Raw genomic sequence first — 22,755 nt, forward strand, 5'->3', positions numbered from 1 at the left:
TGTGACTAGTTTAAGAGCTAATGGAAATGAGTAGTTGGTGCATTGGTGGTAATGCCAAAATCCACAGTTAAAAATATAGATTTATGGTCCCTTAAAGCTGCTAATCATATTGATAAAGAGCTTTAAGGAATCTGGCATACTTGGCTTGACAAAATTATCGGAGGTATGCAAGTTGCATAAATCCAATAGTATGATTACTAGTGTTATATGCATGCGATGCATGCGAAAAAAAAAATATTCTTTTAAAAAAAAAGAAAAATTGTAAAAATTAATTGCAATTCTTTAGTTGACTATATTTATTTATCTTTTTATTTTGAAAAAAATAACCTAAATTTGGAAAACTTCTAATTCTTTTTCTAATTACAGATTTAATGATAAAAAATGATGGACATCAACCTCCTCTCTTCCAATATATAATAATAGAGATTAGTATTAAGATTAGAAAAACACGGCACTGAAGATCAGCGTAAATGAGTGAGATATGAGTGTCATCCGTTTCTAATGGCTCACCAACTTCTCGATTAGGTAAATCTTGCGGAATTCCACCATCAACATACTTAAATTTCTTATTTTTTTTAGAGAGTTCAGTCTCTCACTGCACACTCGTACTTTCTCCCCGATAATCCAATTTTTTAGGTAGAGCATAAAAGTACTAATTCTCCAATCTTATTAGAACTCTATGATAGTCTACTCTGACATGAACTACAAGCATTATTGCTACCATAACTACTTGTCATTACAACAATTCGACTACGAAACTGAAAGAAACCCTAAAACGAAGGAGATTAAACACAAAGAAGAAGGCAATGAACCTACCAACTTTCATAATAATTGCTACAAGTTAGCTAAGAAATCGTAATACCACTGCAAAATTTTCGGCCAATCGACCAGTGAACAAAAATCACAAGAAAAAAAGATGACCTCACCAGAATCATAGATACAAATTCCTCTTACATCCTGGAAACTTAGAGTATATAGTAAAAAAAAATGAAGAGCTTTTACAACATTCATACTAAATTTCCTATGAATTAATCTTGAAGGATTGCAAAGCAACCCCATTTCTAGCTGTTGAAATGCGATCCCACCTCCCAAGGCGTGGTTCCTGCATAAAAGTGGACCATTAGGACATACATAGGTGTTACTACAACTCATTACCGCGCATTAGCATTGAATGGTGAATTTGTTTCACCTTATAAAAAATGTAAGTTTCAACAAAAATAACTTCAGATAAGTTAAGTTCTCACAAGCTCAAATAAAGTTCAGTTCACCAAAATAAGTTAAAAACAGGGTTTGAGTACATCAGAAATATTTAGAATAGTACGTCAAAACGTTCACCAATTAACTAGTTCTTTCTTTCCTCTATTCCTGAAATACAATCCAAAACCTAGGGAACAACCAGAACTGGTGTGTAAAGTAAAAGCAGCTAAAAAGTGCTCTCTATTCAGTTATAACATGACCACTTTCTACAGTGAGTCAATTCTCACAGTTTTCACTTTTGTGCATAAATTTCCAAAGACATGCCAGTTAGTATGAATTTGAACCATCAATAATGGTTAGAACGCTCATGAATGCTAAAAGATGGATTGAAAGCCAAGTTCACCTAGCAAACTACATCAGCCTGGCAGAAATTGTTGCCAATGTTTTTCTTGCATACAATCCAAATGAACATATCATCAGATTCGTAAAAGGAGAACAAATCTCGATCATAAGGAAAACTTTGGCAACATATGTATGAAAAGGCTTCGAGACAAATGGTCCTAGTTTTAGTGAAAATTTGCCCTTATTTTATCTATTTACTCAAATTCTTGTATTATTGCAACTCCCGGTACTTCCTACTTTCTTTGCTCTTGATCCTATCATTTATCCCCAGCCTGCAGAAATAGCTAACAATAGCCTGTACAAGCTTAAATCTCAAGGTGTAATTTCAAAGCGCGTTGTGGGCATAATGTACCAAAAATGGCTACAAGGTTTCCCTCAGTCTACCGAAAATCTACCCTAATGATGGGTTGTGGTGCTGAAATCTTTTTTCCTTCTCTCTCCTGGACCGCTATTAAAAGGGGTCACATGGAGTAATAAAGCTGGAAAAAGGTTTTCATCAGTTCAACTCCTGATTCTTGAGAACATGACTTAAGCACAAACCATCTCCGAATTCTGATTAAATATTGACACCAATATTCTACACACCAAATGGCTACAGGGTTTCTCATAGTCGAAAATGGAGATGAGAAACCTGGAAAACGAGAAAACTTGAAATGACTATCTACCATGAGGGGTTCAAAGATACACCCACAAATGTTTGCTCCATTTTTCTTTAATCTCCTGTCTAGGTCATTTTATGCCTTAGAAGATAACCACCATAGAGAATCTGCTGCGTCAACTATCTTGACATATAATCTGAGTCTCTAATCATTTAAACCTCCTTCGGCCACTAATTCCAAATCAACAATCTTTTTTATTTAAATTTTAACCACAAACTTGAATTGATTTGTAGATATACTAGATAACCAGCGATACTCACTAACCACTATAAAATTATCACATCCTAAGCCTCTACTCTTCTGTTCAAGACTGCACTAGGCAACAACAATTAAAGAACCACAATATCCATAGACTCAACCAATAATTTTGCTGCACAAGAGGATAAGACACGGACAGTTCATTTCTTGATGTAAACAAGATGAGAGAGGACAGGCCTTATAGTTAATACTACCAATAAGGGACCTCATGGTGCATGAGGCACATAAGCTTTCCCCCTCTTTATCCTTTTTTGTCCTAATAAATAGCAATAAAATTTCAAACTATTCTCCCCCCTGCCCCCCTCTTTATCCTTTATTGTCTTAATAAATAATAATACAATTTCAAACTATTCTCTCCCAAATCACTGACGATACTATAAAGACGTAGTTTTTAGCCTAAAGAATAAAATACACACAACACAGAAAAGTGCTTACCTGCCCAACTCCAGCAACCAGAAACTTGCCAGATTTTGCAATAGCTAACGAATTCACATATCCCACCTGCATCAAAGGAATAGATGGGGCAATAAGTCATCAACCAAAAAAATCAGAAATAACTAAACAAGAAAGGAAATGTTTACTTGTGTGTTAGAAGACATAAATTAAATTTTCTACTCACGAGAAAGAGTTATAAGAAACAAATGTTGCATAACCATTTATAAGACTGAAATCCTCCAATCCATCCAATTAGCTACAACCTCGAAATGCAAGTGAGCCACAAAAAATGCCCTAGAAGCATGTGGGACAGGAATGGTTAAAGGAAAGGTAAAGACTTTCGAAACGACGATTGAAGATTTAGATCAGCAAAAAAAGTGTCGGATTACAGATTGACAGCCTTCCTATGCAGGTTCATAACAAGTCACAAGATGATGCCTCCTCTTCCCTCCGCTCTCTAACAATAACTCAAAAAGGTCTCTCTATAATCTCAAAAGGAAGACTCCGTTAAGAAAAAAAAAATGTGGTGGAGAAGCAAGAATCAATATAAGATAATTATATGTTCTAATTTTACTCACTTCCATGAACCTTCTCACACTCTCCATGATAGGCCCAAATAGAACTACTTCTAATAGCACCTAAATAAAACAATAAAAAATATGTCTAAGACTTGTATTCTGCAGAAAAGAGAATCAAACAAGGAGAGTAAACCAATGCAAAATATTCGAAAATGATTCATGTCTAAGCCATGAACAAAGCTCAAACTCGTCTTCCACCTGAGACCTTACCATTTTCTACTCTTCCAAAGATCACACAGCTAAAGTATAACCAACTTGAAAAGAAAGGGTTATAAAATCTAAACAAATTGGCACACCAACAAATTAGATCACCCATCAGAAGAGGAAAACATCAAATAACCTAGGAGCCACTACAACAAGCTTACTCTAAAGCTTTTACACTCCATGACACCAATCATGGAGTTTCAATACATTTAAAATATGGCTTGGCAACCCTGAGCATTCAAGCATCACACACCACCTCAGTAAACAATTAGGCACATCTAAAAATTCCTTTTCGTCCCAACAGCATAGCACTATAATATGCCACTTGATCTTTGGTAGTGTCTACACAAAACACTAGGACAACAAGACTAATGGGCTTAAAAGTTAAATCCTTGTCAAGGTTCAGTCTCTTCAAAAAGTTAGTTGACAAGTTAAAATCAGGCCCTTGAAACCAATCTATATCCAGGAAACTACAGACCACATTAGCGGAAAAGCTTATCGATCTCCACAAAAAAAACCAAATTGAACCCTGCCCTTCGAAAGGGCCTCCTTTTCCACTAAAAATAGCACTTCAACCCCAAAACATCAAATATCAAACAAACCTCAATTAAACAGAGAAAAGAAAAATAGAACACCAAGGCCCTGTTCTTTTGGGTGAACTGAACTAAAACAAGCGGAAGTAAAGTAAAATTGTGAGAGAAAAGTAGTTGCACTAAACTGAATCGAGCTCAACTGAACTAAAACTGTACCCAAAAGAACAAGGCCCGAAAATCCTTGTTTTTCTATATATCTTAAACCATCACATGCCAGGTGATATTGGATGTGTAACTTCACAGCTATAATGAACAAACTAATTAGTACATTTAAATTTCCTTCATTTTCTAAACTCTCTTCATTAACTTGAAGTCACTAACGACCACATACAAAAAAGGATAGTAGAGTAATATTGAATGTCGAAGTGCACATGTTGTGATAACAAGGACTTTCATCAAGACCAGAAATTTAGTTTAGTATAAAAGAAATGCAAAAATAAAGTTCATATTTAGACATCAACCTCTCTCATTCTAGAACTCCAAAATACAAGTCCTTCGACCTCACTCTAGCAAAGTATAAAGCATTATACTAGTTTCTCATTCTAGCTATGTGAACAATGGAAGTGCCGAGTCTTATATTAAGCATTAAGTAAGAGGACCTAAAACTCACTTCCTCTACTTCATAGAATACGGGAATTAAGTTCCTCTCGAAGAAGTTCATAGAAACTAGTTCCACAAATTGAAGATATGTAATTATCAAAATATTGTTCATTTTCTATTTTCACCACTAACAGTCACCCCATCATAAACTGGCCAAGGAGGACATTTCATCTTTGAGCTGATCTAAGTGTTTCTTGAAGGTGCTGTGTGAAATGTGAAAACAATCCTTTAGTTGTTAACCATGGAAAAAATTAACAATCTTTGTCAACTCTAGCTGATAATAGAGATTTAGAAGCCAAAATGAAAGAAAAAATATTCATGCATAACAATGGAGCAATGCCTATAGGCATTATGGCTTCAAAATAATGAATTTAAATGATCGGTCTTGTCACATAATGGTCCATTACAAACATGCCAGGATGAATTAGCAAGTGATAGACACCACCACTTAATTACTTGAGACTTTGTACAACCATGTCAAACCTGCTTTCTTTTTAAGAATTCAATTTTTTGTGTTCATAATAATGAAGGATCATTTGTGCAAATCAACATGTGCATAAAAAACATAAGAAGAGTTGGTTAAGCGTACGGCAAAAGAAACCAAAGAGGCTGAACACTAAATTACTAAACAGCCAACATCTGATTCAATTTCAACAAGACCTCAAAGTATATATTTTTAGTAAGCATTCATAATTCAACTCACCATAGGAACATCAAATAAGGGTAAAATGCCTTTGTTCTCAATATTGATTGCCCATAATCGAACACACCCATTTCCAGCACCCGATGCAGCAAGGTCACTATTTCTGCATACAGCAACAGAGCCTACCCAGGACTGTGCAGTTGAGCATGGATTGTTTGTTTTGAGTTCGATACTTTCTGCACAGTTTAAAAAAATTGCCCTTCAGCAAAGCGAAAACGTCCAGCAAGTACACTTTTTAACTAGAAAGGAAGAGTCAAGGCTAATAAAACAATCCTTTATATGGCAAAAAATATGGCCTGAAAGTGATACCAAATCAGAGAGGGAAATAAGAACTTCACCATTCATGAACAGGATGACTTGGCATTGACAAGATTTGACCCATTTATTAGATTATGTAATCAAATTCTGTTTGCATGATTAAAGGCACATTTTGAGCCACAATTGAAACTAACATGAAATCAAACATGGACATGACCAATTTACAGAAATAGCATCCTCACACAACACCAACTAGTTAATACTTTTTGAATTTATCTAAGACAATGATGCTTTAGGTATCTTTCAGTACACACATGGCACCAAAGTAGGCAGATAAATTCCATTCCTGAATCCAAAATATCAAATTCAATTGTTCTCAAGTCATTTTTATTGCGATGTTCATAGCTCCATTATTTATTTCCTAATTTCTACCACTCTCCACCTTGAAAAAGCAATGCAGTGATTTGAATGTGTTTACATGTCAATTGCATATATTCCTCTACATATTTATATAATGAAAACCTCCATAAAGAAAATTACACCTTATGATTTTCACCGTTACATATTTGTTTCTGCAAAATCACAAGTTCAAAATTTTCATATAAAGGCAACAAGTTTAGATAGATTCACATGAACTTAAATAAGGACTACCAAATACCATTCACAACTAAAACTAGGTTCAAGTAAGCGCCAATAAGTTCGAATTTGTAGTTGAACCTTGCTTCTTGAACTAGTTTATTCAATTAACCGTACTTGTCAGCTACACAAATTTTATAATCGGCCCTGCCAGGTGCCAGCTAATCTTCCATTGGAGCAAGTACATACAAATAAAACATGATATCAAATACGTCCTCAGTTTCTTTTTAATTGTCACGTTTTAGCTATGGCACAATTCACATCTTGAACTTCAACTAGCTTTTGTGATTTATACTCATGAAAAAATATAGTCATGTAGGTTCTTATATTTGTCCCAATATATACTTGCATGATTTATAATTTTATAAATTTAAATTATTGACACTTAAATATTAATGGCTAAAATAATGCATTGGCAAGTATGACTTAAAGATAAAGGTGAACTAAAAAGCAACAGAGTTACAAAATAGAGAAGACTAAGAAATATATTTACCAGTATGACCATTAGGTATTCTTCCACTCTCATTTAGAACTGCTTGCTTATTTAATGAGGATAGAACATGAGCATTTCTAACAATGGAAACTGGCTTTTTTCGCAATGCGCTCCAAAGCTCAATGCTTCCGTCGTCAGATCCAGATAGGAATTCATCATTAGCAACAAAACAACAGCATTCAAGAGACGAAGTAGAGGAGCGATGAATCAGATGGGTCTCCTCTGGAACCTAAAACCATAATAAACAGGAAAGTATTATAACCTCACACAACTTGAAGAGAACTAGCTCACACTGTAACTCTAGTATCTTACATCAATGGGTTTGCTATCTTTTCAAGTGGAAAGCTAATAGCCTAATAGTGTTCAGAGAAAATTAAACATACAAAACAATAGTGTGCTATTTATCCAACGTGGGACCTGAAATTCAGCAACTCGCGTTATTTAGAAAACCAAACAACATATCTATTTAGTAGACAAATGTCTATTGCTAAACAAAAATCCCTATGCCTTTGAACTACTAAATATCCTCCCAAATAGCAGTCCAAAGAGAGAAGGCTATGCAAAATATAGCTTATATTTGTTGTACAAAAAGTGAAAAAGCTATAACTGCTAACACCGGCAAATCTTATGCTAAATCATGTTAGAAAGAGAAGGTACAGAATATTCAGGATAAACAAACATACTTCAGGGAAAAGGCTCACGTTAGAAATGCTACTTCTGATCCAGAGGTTGGGAACTTAGAAATTTCATTTATCAACAGAATATATTTCCAATTAATGGGTAAATGATTAAGCATATAGACCCTCAGCAAAATCATGAGAAGATAATCGATTAGTACCTTAAACAACTGCATAGTTCGATCACGTCCAACAGTCAACACTCGTTCTTTTCTCAAGCAATCAATACCTAACACCTCACTTTGATGACCAAACAAAGTTGTGATGTATTTCCTGTCATCAGCATTCCAAATCTTAACTGTTCGATCGAATGAACCAGAAAAGATCTCTGCCGATCCTTGCCTAAATGCCAAGCATGACACAGGCCCTTTATGACCTGTAAAAGCCTGTCAGTCGATCAGTTGGACTGCAATGTATAACACAAAAGCCAATAGATGTAGCTAACAGCATAGTAGATGTAGCTAACAAGCCAGTAGATGTAGCTACCACACATAACCTAATCATATTTGATCAATGGAAGTGTTCAAAAGAAACAAAAGATATGTCGATGATAATGATGACTGCTAAGTAAAGAAAAATTTAAGCAATCAAAGAATTTTTAAGTCACATATTTAAAATTGAACAGGATAAAATCCTGACATATGACAGCCTTGCCAAATTTCCACCCTTCAATCTCTGCATTCACTTTGCATAATTTTGATTACCTAAGAAAGAATAATTATGTAAGCAACTAATTTCATAGTCATTTTAATCTTTGTTTTCCTTTTTCTTTAGGATGGGAGGAGGGGGAAAGCATGAGATACATAGTATACTAAACTATAAAAAACAGTACCCCTTCATAAAGCACTAACAAATGAACTAACATCTACCTTAATGTGCTCCCGTGTACGAGTATCCCATAGATGAACATGACGATCCAAACCACCTGTAGCCAAATAACGGCCATCAGAACTCACAGCCAATGCTAGCGTATGCTTACTATGCTTAGTTGCTTTCCCCTGTGGATCAATCATATTATGAGACTTCAAGACTTCCTCAGTCGGCCAGAAGTATTTTTCTGCTTTTCCCATTTCGACATCCCACTGGACAATACAACCATCCTTAGAAGCTGAAAACCCTCTTTTGTCATCTTCTGACAGAGCTACAGCAGTCACGGACTGTCGATGCTTTAACAATAATTGTGGTTCTTTTACATCTTCTGGCTTTTGTAAACTGCTCAAAAATCACAAATTTACAATTTAAGCAACCTCCAGATTAAAAAGACAATTTAGAAAACCTCAAAAGTTTATTTAATTTACTTCTACAGAGCCAATATACTTCACAACAATTGAATGCACAAAGAACTTTGACAAAGGTAAGAAACTGATAACATCGTCGTACAATCAAAGAAAGAACTCTTTCCCACTAATGATTAGCCCAATTGTAAAGAAGTAACAAACAATAGCCAAAGCTTCCATAGTAGAAGCACCTAGAACTAGATGCTCCCTCTCACTTTTTTTTGCACATTTTACGTAATGCTCAATTAAACAGAATACGTGACAAATGTGGAAAAAAATGTGCTTGGGAACACATAGTTCTAGGTGCTCCTAGAGCACCCAAGAATTTACAACATTATACATAATCGTACGCAATTATATCATTAAAGTTTCTTGACTGAAAATCAAACTCAAGCAAACAACATTCTCGGGAGGAAAGGGGAAATTACAAGCAGCCTCTATCAGTCCCCAAATTTTAGCATTTAAGGGTAAACCCACCAAAAATCCAAATCATTATCAAGCTTAATCAAATATAAAATAAACAAAGAATAACAGCAGAATCACCCACTTGGGTACAATCAATACATCAATCACCTGCAAAAAAAACAGCCACGAACAGCATTCAAATTCACTCTCCAAATTGAACACAGACAATTTTTTGAGAGCCCAAATCATAAAAATTACAGCACTATACAATAAAATCAAATAAACCCTAAAAAAACAGAAGATAAAACTCACTTAGAAGCAATGAATCTACGAGCTCGGCCACTATCTTCAAGTTGTTCCTGCTGCAAAATCTTAGCAACAAGAGAATCTCTATGTCCACCTCTCTCATCATCATCATCACCTTCATCTTCATCCTCCTTTCTTTGCTCCTCTTCACCTTTCCTCACTTTCTGAACAAGTTCCCATGCCAATCTCCGACGCCGCTCCTCCACAGTTTCTCTCTCCAATTCATCGTCTTCGTCTTCGGTTTCCTTAGCATCGTCTTCATCCTTGAAAAAATCATCCCCTTCATCTGATACATCACTCTCAATCTCAGCATCCAACAAGTTATTTTCCTCATGTCGCCGTTTCGAACTCTTATTATGGTTTTTCAACGATTCTTGATTTGTTGAATGCTTCTTCAGCTTCACCTTGTTGTTGTACATGGAGGAAGGCTTTCTCTTTACGATTTTGCCCTTCATTTTTTTTTCTGGAGAGAGAAAATTCAGAATTATGTGGTTTTTGGTTCAGGTATCAAGTCTAGGGTACGATTAGGTCTAGTCGTCTAGAGAAATTCAGAAGAAAGAATTCAAGCTTTCTTGTTTTTTTCTATATATATATATATAATTCAGTGGTCACATATTCACATGCAAGTTGCAACTTAGCAGGACGCACATAACAAGTATCATCTCATTCAAGTTTCATGCAAACACAATGCCAATGCCAATGCCAAACACAAACTTACTGCAATGCAAATTTCCAATCCAATATCCATAGACCATAGTGTCATTTTCTTTATTTACCTCGTTTGCAAAATAAAAATAAAAGGGAGGGGGAATTAAATCAATGTGCTTAGTGCTTACAAACTTCACATTTCACAACCCACAAAACAACAATAAAAGGGAATGGAATTAAAGAGTTTTAATATACAAACTCCTTAATGTTTTTTACAAACCAAAAAAAAGGAACACTACTTACTAGGCATAAATTAATTCACAGAAAATCACCACTAAAATAATTAAGCATTATAACTACAATCAAGTGTCAACTGTCAACTAATAGAACTTCAATTTATATTTCATAGCATGCTCTACTTAGCTATGCAATTGTATTCAAATCATCAAATAGACTTCTTAGACACTTAACTTATATTCTCAATTAAAATTAAACTACAATAGTAAACATTTAATCAGGAACTTGTGAAATCAGCTTCAAACTTAGCTAACTTAAATTTTATATACAATGAGTCTAACAACTATAACTAAAAATCAAAGATGAAAATCTTAAACTGAAAATTGTAAATACAAGTAATTTCACAATTTGAAAACGCTGAATTGAAAATTGAAATTCGAAGGACAAAAGAAGAGTTAACTTACAGCCCGGTGGTGCGGTGGTGGTGCGGTGGTGGTGCGTTCGTAGAATGGTAGGTGGTGGACTGGTGGTGTAATCAGCGGCGGTCGACGTAGTCACTTGCTGGAGGTCGCCGGTTGGTGGAGTGAGACGTGGAATGCGAGAGCCGAGTGAGGACCGAGGACTGGACTGAGGAGAGAGAGAGACGACGTTCTGAGGTTTTAGGCTTTAGGGTTTTTCAAATAAAAAATTTGTTTCCTAAGTAGCAGATTACCAGCAAGTAAGAAGTAGGCCCAAAACTCAAAACCAACCGAAGCTAGTCCAAAATCCAAATATATCCAACCGGGTACCCGGCCTGATAAAAATTAAAATAAAAAGAATATAATTTGACTTTTTTTTAGGACGAGTTTTTCTAAACACCCCTATGCAAATGTATTCAAATCATTAAATGTGAACATAAGGGAATATGTATGTGATATTATGATATTTTCAATTAAATTACAATAGCAAATACTTAATCAAGATTTAGGAACTTGTAAAATCAGCTTTAAGCTTAGCTAACTTAAATCAAACAAATTAATCTTCTTATATATGCAATTGGAAATATAGAGATAGCAATTAGTTTAACAACTATAGGGATGGCAATTGGGCGGGGCGGGTGCGGAGGATGGTACCCCCACGCCCGCACCCACATTAAATTCTCATCCCTATTCCTGACCCACCACCCATTGCGGGGAAAGATTCCATCCCCATCCCCGCCCCACCACCCATTAATTGCGGGGGGAAATTCTAGACCCACCCCCGTACAACCCCCGCACCCGCGTCATACCCACTTCATTCCCGCAAAAAATCCACCAAAAAAATCTGCCACAAGCCCATTATAGTTGTCTACTTCACAAAATCACAATATAATATAGTAAAAGAAAAGTTAAAATACATTAACAAAGGCAAATGTTTTATTACATTTCAAAAGTGTCTTCAAATACGTTAATAATATATGTATATAGATAGAATTTTAATAATAAATACGCGGGGCGGGCGGGGATGGGGCGGGGCGGGCGGGGATGGGGAGGGTATAACATAAAATCCACACCCGCTCCACCACCCATTGCGGGTACAATTTTAATCCCCATCCCCGCCAAACCTAGACCCATCCTCACCCCAATTGGGCGGGGATGGGGCGAGTCTCCTACTTGACCCGCCCCACTGCCATCCCTAAACAACTAAAAGGAAATATGTATGTGATATTATGATATTTTTAATTAAACTACAATAGTGAATAGTTAATCAGGATTTAGAAACTTGTAAAATCAGCTTCAAACTTAGCTAACTTAAATCAAACAAATCAATCTTTGAAGTATACAATTGGAAATATAGAGATAATTAGCAATTAGTTTAACAACTATAAGAAAATATGAATCCTAATTTGAGAAATGAAGGAAGGAGAAAATGAATAGTGTATATTAGTATAAACCTGAACAGAGAAAATGAGTTCTTGAATAATCAACTACAAAAAAAAAACAAGTCGAAAACCTTAGGGCTTGTTCGGCTCAGGTTTTTCGCTTTTGTATTTATTGAGTCATATGATATATGTCATATAATAAATCAAAAGTTAGTCAAAATTTATTAGAAACATGATGGTTTTGAAAATTGATAACTAAAAAGTGAAAATCACTTTTTCTGGTTTCCTGTTTTTTGTTTTTAGTTCTAAAAAAACTGAAAACAAAAAAAAATAACGAACGGACCCTTAAAATCAAAAGTATATACAATTAATTTAACAATTTGCAAACCCTAAATTGAAAATTGAAGGAGTAAAGAAGAAGAGACAACTAATATGTGCAGTGGTGGTGCACGCAGCAGCACTCGTCGTGGTGGTCGTTGGGCGGTGGAGTGAGACTGTGCGAATATCGATTGTCGAGTGAGGAGACAAGAGATAATAAAGATTAGAGAGAAAGTAAAAGACGCGATAGGGTTCTGCAATTTCTTTTGTTTTGGGCCAAAAGTTACAAACCCAAATGTTTCTCAAGCAAGTCCGAAATGGCAAATTCAAACTCTAAGATTCACGTTTAGTCGTGTACCGGGTACCCATGTGTATTGTATCAGCGGCTCATTACCTGACCCCTTTTTTTTTGTTTTTACCTGGTTAGGGACCCTGCACGATAAAACTCAAAAAACTGATTTTTGACCCGACTTTTTTTGGTCGGGTTAGCGGGTTTTTGGGACAGGTAGTTCGAGCCGGATTTTTTTAGACACCCCTAGCCATCACTAAAACTATAGCATTTTTTTTTTGCTTTAGTAGTAGTACATTTGAGTCCTAAATGTAATAGAAATAAGATACTCATATAAATATATCAGTAGAATGTGTTATAACTTCTTAGTGAGTCGCAGATTCCACCTTGACAAGAACATATGTAATCATACATCGATACAATAATTTGGTAATGAGATGGTATTATGTCAGACCGTCCGACCATAATCTTTGGTCGGACGACTTTCAGTTGGTTTTAATTCTTTTTCAGTTGGCTTCAAAAAAAATTCAGTTGGTTTCAAAAAAAATTCAGTTGGTTTCAAATTTTTTTCCAGTTGGTTTCAACTTTTGTTCAGTTGGAGGTAAGTTACCTCTAAATGAAAGTAACTTACGTCTAAATGAAAGAAACTTAGGTCTAAATGAAAGAAACTTCAGTCTAAATGAAAGTAAGTTACGTCTAAATGAAAGAAAGTTACGTCTAAATGAAAGAAACTTAGGTCTAAATGAAAGAAACTTCAGTCTAAAAGAAAGTAAGTAGTTACGTCTAATGAAAGAAACTTAGGTCTAAATGAAAGAAACTTCAGTCTAAATGAAAGAAACTTAGGTCTAAATGAAAGATACTTCAGTCTAAATGAAAGTAAGTTACCTCTAACTGAAAGTAACTTACCTCTAAATGAAAGTAACTTACCTCCAAATGAAAGTAACTTACCTCCAAATGAAAGTAACTTACCATATCAAGTATCTTCTGTCTCCACTTTCAAGAGTATTCTCTACCCAATCTTCAACTCGCTTAACTCCATTACCACATTCTTCTCCATGTCTATCCAGTTGGCAGGAGCCTGGTCGTTTCATGTTAAATTCTTTTTTTCATCTGCCCCTGCTTTATATCGGTTATGGAGCTTAAGTAATTTTTTCTCTTTCCTCAGGCATTTTGTTGTATGAGATGCTTTATGGACGTACACCTTTCCAGGAAAAAAACAGACAAAAGACATTCGCGAACATTTTGCACAAAGACCTCACATTTCCGAGTAGCATTCCAGTAATAATTTCTGTTCCATAGTAGTTAGTGGTAATTTATGATGGCTTCATCTTTTTCTATATGAATATCCTTATATTTTGTCACTCCTTTGCTGCTTCTCAGTTTTAAGCTTGTGGACCTGCTGTCACATTAGCATTGCATCTGAGTTATTTACGGACCTGATTCTCAGTTTTAAGTTTTGGGCTCAGCCCGTCTGACAGTAAGCATTGGTCAGACGGTCTGACCCAATACTTTCACTTAGGTAATTGATCTAAAAGTAACCCAAAGTCGAAGCTAACTCGATCTAAATTAAAATGTAGAGCAATTATACAAGAATCGACTAATTAATTAAGTAAAATCTAATTTTTGATACAATAATGTGGTATCTTGTTAAATGCATGATAAAGACCTGCTTGCTTTTCAAGTGAGGTATCCTTCCTTCATTACATAATCCTGTAACATTGGCAATTTTGCAATCTCCAACGCACTGCTTTGACCATTAATATATTTATTCAATTAGCAAAAATTAGTATAAAAATTTAAAATTTAAAATTATAAATTAAGATAAATCTAATGAAATCCTACATAATTTAACCAAATATAATGGTAATAATTCGTGGTCAAAGTTCATAAAATCTTACCTTAGAAGCGCAAGTGTTGCATGAATTATGGAATAATAAAGTATAAAAATTAAGTTTTGATGAATTTAGGTAGGAATTCTAAGAGGAAAAACCTAAATTTTTGACTTCTTTTAGGAGATATGAAGAAGGTGGATTCCATCAATGCTAATACACCCAAATTCCAAACAAATTCACATGCTTTGGCAATTGTCAGACTGGCTGCTAGAAGTTCATTCCTTACATCGTAAATTTCTAACCGTAAAATGACACAATAACTGTCTGCCTTCTTCTCTGTGCTTCCTTGGCATCTTAGTTATCCATGGAAAGTCAGATAGGCACTGGACAACCAAAGCCAAATATACAAGATACAGCAACCATCACAGGAGAATTTGAAAGCAAACTTAGGGTCATTCAGATAGCCGATATCTAGTAGTTATACAAGCATCAAATCGTCATGCAACATAAAGACACTGACGAAAAAGGTTTCAGAACATAGCTGAACATTACAAACACTGAACTAGACATAATACCCTGGTAACTATTTCAAGAATCAGCAGCCTTTGAATCTTTGGCTTTCTTATCTCCTCTAGCGGAGGATTTCCTCTCAACATCCTTTGGTATAGTCTCCTCGACCACCTTTGGCACCGTAAAGCTAAATTCACTCACAGACACACCTTTTATATCGGGATTTTCTTCCAAGTACTTGGCCACTTCGGTACCTGACCTAACTTTCTTCCCCGTTGGAGTCACATAATGAGCGTCCAGTTTAGAGAAGTCCCTTCTAAGAACCAGCTTTCTCTTAAACCCAACTGGGGTCCTTGGGATGTTAGGCTTGTCAATCACCCAAGTCCTGGTGGCATCTTTTTCAATATCAGCAAGATCATTACATGAGGTATTAGGCTTCTTACTGCATGTAAAAGGCTCCTCCAACAATTTACTTCTGATAACTTCGTACTCTTCTTCATTGGGTATCAGTCTCCATTTAAAGCACTCTCCACATTGTACAGCATAAAGTCCAATTGTATTTGGCCCTGCCTGCGTTTTCTGCAATAAAAGTATTAGTTTGGTGAGGTAGTAGAAGGGTACCGATCTGTTTAACTTAATTATGTTAACTTAAGTAATATCACCCCTTCTTTCTTTTCTATTACGGTGGGTCGAGAAGTCCAACATTATGGGAAGAGGAAACCTGGAAAATGTCTAAAGTCTAAACCCACCTAGCATAATTTTGACAGATGCTATCATGGCAACAGAAAGAAAGTTTCTGAACAAGACAATAAAGGAACTCGCCCTATAACCAGGCAAAGACATTCGAAAGCTAAGCCAAAGGGACTGCCGGCCAGCTACAATTGGTCCAATGTGTGAATGCTTATGGTAGTATATTGAGAACACTTTTTGCAACACTACTCCGTGTGTGCGCAAATATATGTGTGTAGTGTGTGTACAAATGTGTATGTGCGCGTGTGTGTGTATGAGAGATAGTACATATGTAACAAAGTTTTAAAATTACTTCATGCAACTTATACTCTTAAATGTTCTAAATCACTTTATGTGGATAATACTTCCCCTGTAAAAAAATTTATAAATTTGGGCTCCTTACAATTAATCAGCTGTGTATCAAGATATACTTGATTTCCCAATACATAGTTAGAATCATATTAAACAAAGGAAGCAAAAAGCTCACTCAAATTGCTGATTGAACTTGAGTAGCTCACAAGTAGGCTCAACTCGCTAGCACTTGTAATAAAAATCGATATCTTCACTCACTTGAACACTTTTTCCAAGAATAACAAGAGAACAATATCATCGTTGATGAACAAAATTCTAGTCAAAACCTTTGCATCGGGAAACATATACTTATATACGTTGTAAGCAAGATTTAATCTTACTTCTTAGTAGTACTTCTCCCATCCCACATTACTACTAACACTAATCTGCCATGTAATATCAGATGATAACTTGTTCTTTAGTTATCAATGTTTATGTTATTGAAAAGGTAAATTCGATAAGAGTTAGTGGGGGAATATTATAACTGGAAGCGAGAGTGGTGGACCATGCTTATGTAGAAAGATTAGATGATAATGGGTCATGTCCAATGATAGGAGGGTAAAGAGTAATGTGGGACTTAGAAAATGGAAAGTGTAAAAAGCAACGTGGGACGAAGAGACTATAAGATAACAATATCTAACATTTGGCAAAATGGCTAAAGTTTGTTACCCTCCATGGTTCCTTGAAAAGCCTCTCAAGATTACTTTATTCTCAATCAAGTAAACATAATAGAACAGCATTTATCTTTGCATATATATATATATATATATAGCGTAGAGGAAGTTGGAAAACTGAAGTACTCAGCCAAAACAAATATCACAAAGATCTAGCAAATACGTAACCTAGGACTAAGAGGAATAATTAGACACAAGCAAAGTTGATCTATTGATCCTCCAAAAGAACCCAAGTAGAGAAAGCTCCAACCAAGTTTCACATCATCAGCTGTTTGCCTAATACAACACTTCACGTGAATACATATGAAGTAAAGGAAACTAAAAGAAAATCTTATGCAGCATCACATGTGTAATATCATCCTTCAAGAGTGGTTTATACTCTCAAATAGTCCCTGATTACTTATTTGACGCAGAATACACAAAACAGATGTCACATAGGGTATGTTGTTCTCACCTTATTTTCAGTCCTTATAAGAAAAAATAAATTTAGGTAAGTTCAAATAGGGACTAATAAGGTAATAAGTTCAGATAAGCAAAATTAAGGTTTGACACTCACAGATAAAATCTGCTACAATGAAAAAGAGTTCAGATAAATTCTGATAAGGTCCAATAAGTTGAGGAAAGTTAAAGAGCAGACTCATAACGTGACGAGTCAATCCATGTCCCACTAGTAGTCCGTTAATCACCACCTATGCCTTCGGGACCTAAAGTTTCCTGTTTACGGAATATTTCCGTTCACGAGAGTCCAAGATCCCAAACAATTCCATGCAAATGAGAATGAACCCTAAAAAAAGCAGGGCTAGAGCATCCCCTGTTTCAGAGACCCCAACAATTTGCGTGCTAACTAGGTCACCATATATCTCATTAAAAATTTACCGATCGCTAAAAAGGTCCACAAAATCACTTCATTTCCCATAAACAGTCACTCCCATTTTACATATTGAATTTCCCAGTCAAAATCACCAACAACATGCAAAATCTAAAAGATGATATTCATCTCAAGATGTTGGGAAAAGTTTGTAATGTCACCACTTACTTCTTTAAACCCTCCAACAACAAAAAAGAAACCATTAACCTTTCTTATATTCACCACTACAATTACGTTGGAAACATTTTCTCAGGTTACATGTAAATTAATTGCATATAATCAATTTAAAACTTTCAATTGAAAAAAAAATCCTTGTAAAAAGCCTCAAACATTAACACAATTAAACATGCACACAAATCCAAAGTCATATCAATTATACGCAGAATGATCTCTTTCATCATAATAATTGCATAAAGATTTGTGTACTCCTTCGTTATTTATCTTAATTTTCTCTTATCTTTAATCAAATAAGACAGACATGCATAATTTCAAAAGAAACCCAATTTCTCATTATTAAAACCCAAATCAAGAAATCAAAAATTAAATTGAGATAACAAAATGAACCTAATCGCAGCATAAAAGAAACAATAAAGGGCATCAACCGATCATACGATTATCAAAAACTATAATTAGGGTTTGGGAAGTAGAGAGAGAGAAAACCTTCGTAGAAGCAGGAGTTGCCGGAGTTGCCGGAGTCCGTGAAGTAACGGAAACTTCGGTCGTCGGAGACTGATTCGTAACAACCGACGGCTGAGACATCGGAGATGACGGCGAATTTAATGGGACCCACAAACAGAGGAGAGAGACAGAGAGAGAGCTAAGATGAAGTGAACACTGTTTGTTTTACACCCTTTAAAGGTTCAAACGTTCTGAAGAAAGAGCATTTTTATTGCAGATCTCGAAGGCTGGCTTTCCAAAACTACTTACTCCAATCCATTTTACTCGCAACACTTTGACTTTTATGTTTGTTCATACATTATTTTGACTCATGTTATATTTAATTATATATTAAAGTAAAAGATAAAAAATTAATTATATGAAAACTAGTTTTAGAACCCGTGCATAATGGACGGGATTATTAATTGCTTTATAGCATAACTAAGGTACAATCAAAAAAATAATAATGATGCAAAAAACGGAACATCATAAAATCATCATATATGAGGGATCAAACCGTTAATTACACATATGACTTTTTAATGCAATCTATATGTTTGAAAACACTTCATTATAAACTACATTTGTTGTATCTGTACGCACTCCGTAATCTTTGTCAAAACTCAAAAGGAAGGATCTTCAGACCCTTTTTGCTCGTAACTCTGGAAACAGCAACATAAAATTGGTCGTGGCCAAAAACAGGTTTCGGGAGATACAAGCCTACATGAAACAAATATTGTCCTTGACTTTTATTTATAGTCATAGCAAAACAAACCATTAAAGGAAATTGACGTATCTGAAATCTGATAGGAAACTTGGTGGAGACCGATGGCGTCAAACATTATAGATGAATAGTGTAATTTTCAGAGTGTAACGAGTAATTTGAAACGGAGGAAGTAGTTTTGTTTTTTTTTTGTTTTTTTTTTTTGTTTTTTTTTTTACAACAAGTACAAACATGAAGTAGTTTTGTTTAAGTGAAAGAGAAATTCCTAAATAACTATAGAGGTAAAAATTGACCCGACCAGTTTATCTGAGTCGAACCTAAAATAAAATAGTAGAATGGGTCCCCTAAAAAAAATAGAATGGGTAGAGTTTTCGATCCATTAAAGTAAGGGGGTGTTTGGTTGAACTTATTTGGATGGATTGGAATGAATGTCATACTATTAAAAATCATACAAGTGTTTGGTTGAGGTAATTTGATATTGGGACCTCATACTCCTTGGATTCTAATTCCACCCCAAACCCCCTGAATCTCATACCCACCAACCCCCCAAAGTTTCTAACTCCATTCCTACAAGTATCAAACCCTAAAGTAGAGGAAGAGAAATTTCAACTACCTATTTCTTCTACTCTAGCATTGTCAAACCTCTTCTTTGTTTATTGCTTTTAATCTGATACTGCTTCGTCTTCTACTTTCTTTTCTTTTTTTCTGGGTATTTTTTCTTTTTCTTTTCTTCTGGGTATTTTTTTCATTTTCTTTTCTTCTGGGTCTTTTTTTTTCTGGGTATTTTTCTCAGAGTTAAAAATAAAAAAATAAAAATTTAAACTAGACTTAGAAATCATTCAAAGATTAGACCAAACACTTTGAATGGACATATGATCCATTACAAGCTTGAACCAAACAATTTAGAATGGGTATGGGTATATGAATCCATACCACCATGGTATGTATCTCCATACCATTCCATTCCAGTTTTATGAACCAAACAGGCCCTAAATGAGTTGACATGACTTACCTGTTTAACTAAATAGATCAAGTTAAAGTTGACATTTCCAGCATGAAATTAACCCGCTTTGACCAATTTGACTAATTCACATATAAAAGTCTTAAAAAGTAATGTTGAAATTAGTGAAGATTAAAGAAATACTAGCTGTTTATGAAAAATAAACTCTAATCATGCATATCTTTAGATCAATTTACTACTGAAAAATAATTAATTTTGATTAAAATTTAGTAGTAAGAAATATATAGATGGGTCAAGCAGGTAACTAAGTAACTCGTTTTATAAACATATTTAGTTAGGATTGAGTTTCTCTGCATATTTAATATGTGTGGTTAGGTTTGAGACATACTAAACTCGTTTATATTAACAAGAATATGAACCCACCCGACCAAATTTGTTAACCAGCCTTAGTATTAGTAATGTTCATCCCACGATGTTTTTCTAAATAAATGAAGTAATTTTTTTAGGAAAATAAAGATCCAAGAAAAATAAAACATAATGTTGATTTTTAAATATATTAACGAGTATTTTAAATGAAAAATATTGTATATGAAATTATTAATACTGTATGATGAAGAACAAACATTGTATAAAAAAATTACTAATCTTGTATAGGAAGTAACTCAATTTTTACATGTATGAATAATAGGAGGAATTAGGGAATCCTTATGAAAATAGTAGTATTTTTCATATATATAATAGGTAAAGGCGATGAATTTTATGACATTTCATTTTACATAAGAAAGAAAAGCTAAGTGCAGACAAGATACGCCTAAGAACTATGAGGGAGGTCGGATGCAGCATCAACATCAGCAGCCTTGGAGGCCTCGACTTTGTCATCATCATCATCATCATCATCATCATCATCATCATCATCATCGTCTTCCTCGTCCTCCTCAAGGGCAATATGAGCCTAGATCTCAGCCGCCTCAGCCTCGTATGCATCCTGGTACTTGGACCATATGTCATTTCATTCAATCGAGGGGAAGGACTCGGCCAGCACACCCTTCAGCCGCTCCAGGGCCTTGTCCCCACCCATCTTGTGGGAAACATGGCCGACCTCCAAATTATATGCGTTGTAAGCTTCGGTGGTCTACTAATGAGTGAACCACTACTCCTCAGAACAAGTAGACTTCTTCTCGGCCAATGCAACATTCACATCAGTCGTCTTGAGCTTGAAGGTGACCCTGGCTAAGTCTTGCTCCGCCTTCACCATCCAAGCCTCGGTATTCGATTCTTTTTTTTTAAGGTGAATTGGACTTATTCAAAATCTTCGTATTCAAGTTATTTTTCTTGAACTTAAAGTAGTTATTCATATTAATGCTTTTTTCTCAAAACTTTCTTATGATCTTTTCTATAACTTTTCTTATTTTTCTCAACTTTTTGATATTTGTATGACTTTTACTTATATTTTTTTAACTTTATTAGACTTTTCTTAATTTTCATAATCTATTGAAAAATTTCTAAACCTTTTCTAAATTCTCATTAACTATTTTGAAATATTTAGTCTTCCCATAACTAATTTTATTATTTGTCGTGGAATGACATGATCTCATGACATTTTATGTCATGAATGGGATGAATTTCTTTTCTTTTGGCTCATAACATGTCCTTTACAAAAAGAAGTCATAAGTGGACATGTTGTTACTTGTTAACTTCATCTTTCATACATGCATATGCATTTATATATTATAGATTTTATATCAATGATGTTTTGGCATAGCGGTCGGTTAAGATTGAGGTGTTGTGAATGATAGGTCACATGTTCGAATCTCCACTCTCCTTCTTTGTACTTCCTTCGTGGCTCATATGGATTGTTTTATTAAATTTACGATACATGCAAAGTTATGTAACACTAGTAACAATTTCGCGGTTTCCTTATAGACAATTATGGTATAGTAATATGATATTTCTTAAATATACCTATTACACACCGGGGGTGTGAAAATCTGACCCAACTCGTTTATCGAACCCGAACATGACCTGAAACAAGCGGGTTTACGTTGAGATTTTTGACTCAATAAGTAAACGGGTTGACACGAGTTACCCATTTAATTGAATGGGTTAGGTTACGGTTGACATGCTCAACCCGAATTAACCTGATTTGACCTGTTTAACTCATTAAAATATAAATTTCCTAAAAAATTGTGTTAAAGTTGGTGAAAATTTTAAAAATACTAATTGTAGAACACAAATAATGAAAAGAAAATCTAATCATGTATACTTTTGTGTGAATTTATTGTTGAAAACTAATTAATTTTTAAAAATTTAATAGTAATAAATATGTAAATGGTTTAAAGGGGTTATATGGGCAATCTGTTTAATGAATAAGTCGAGTCAATGTTAAGTTTTTCAACCCATTTAATAAACCGGTTCAGTTTGAGTCGAGACATATTC

General features: G+C 34.8%; 2 protein-coding genes across 2 annotated transcripts; both read right to left on the bottom strand.

Annotated features, from left to right (window-relative positions):
• Positions 1-785: 785 nt before the first annotated feature.
• On the bottom strand, positions 786-11,251 carry LOC104891200 (U3 snoRNP-associated protein-like EMB2271). Its single transcript, XM_057394307.1, has 8 exons — positions 11,031-11,251; positions 9,688-10,144; positions 8,563-8,905; positions 7,855-8,079; positions 7,017-7,245; positions 5,630-5,805; positions 2,952-3,017; positions 786-1,102 (listed from the first exon to the last, which is right to left on the bottom strand). Exons 2-8 carry the CDS (start codon positions 10,134-10,136, stop codon positions 1,022-1,024), a joined length of 1,569 nt encoding a protein of 522 aa, XP_057250290.1. The 5' UTR covers positions 10,137-10,144; positions 11,031-11,251; the 3' UTR covers positions 786-1,021.
• Positions 11,252-15,278: 4,027 nt separating this feature from the next.
• On the bottom strand, positions 15,279-18,874 carry LOC104891199 (methyl-CpG-binding domain-containing protein 4). Its single transcript, XM_010676860.4, has 2 exons — positions 18,638-18,874; positions 15,279-15,934 (listed from the first exon to the last, which is right to left on the bottom strand). The coding sequence occupies exons 1-2, from the start codon at positions 18,734-18,736 to the stop codon at positions 15,434-15,436; spliced, it is 600 nt and encodes a 199-aa protein (XP_010675162.2). The 5' UTR covers positions 18,737-18,874; the 3' UTR covers positions 15,279-15,433.
• Positions 18,875-22,755: the final 3,881 nt, after the last annotated feature.

This window comes from Beta vulgaris, chromosome 4 (genome assembly GCF_026745355.1).
Source record: "Beta vulgaris subsp. vulgaris cultivar EL10 chromosome 4, EL10.2, whole genome shotgun sequence".
Taxonomy (NCBI): domain Eukaryota; kingdom Viridiplantae; phylum Streptophyta; class Magnoliopsida; order Caryophyllales; family Amaranthaceae; genus Beta; species Beta vulgaris.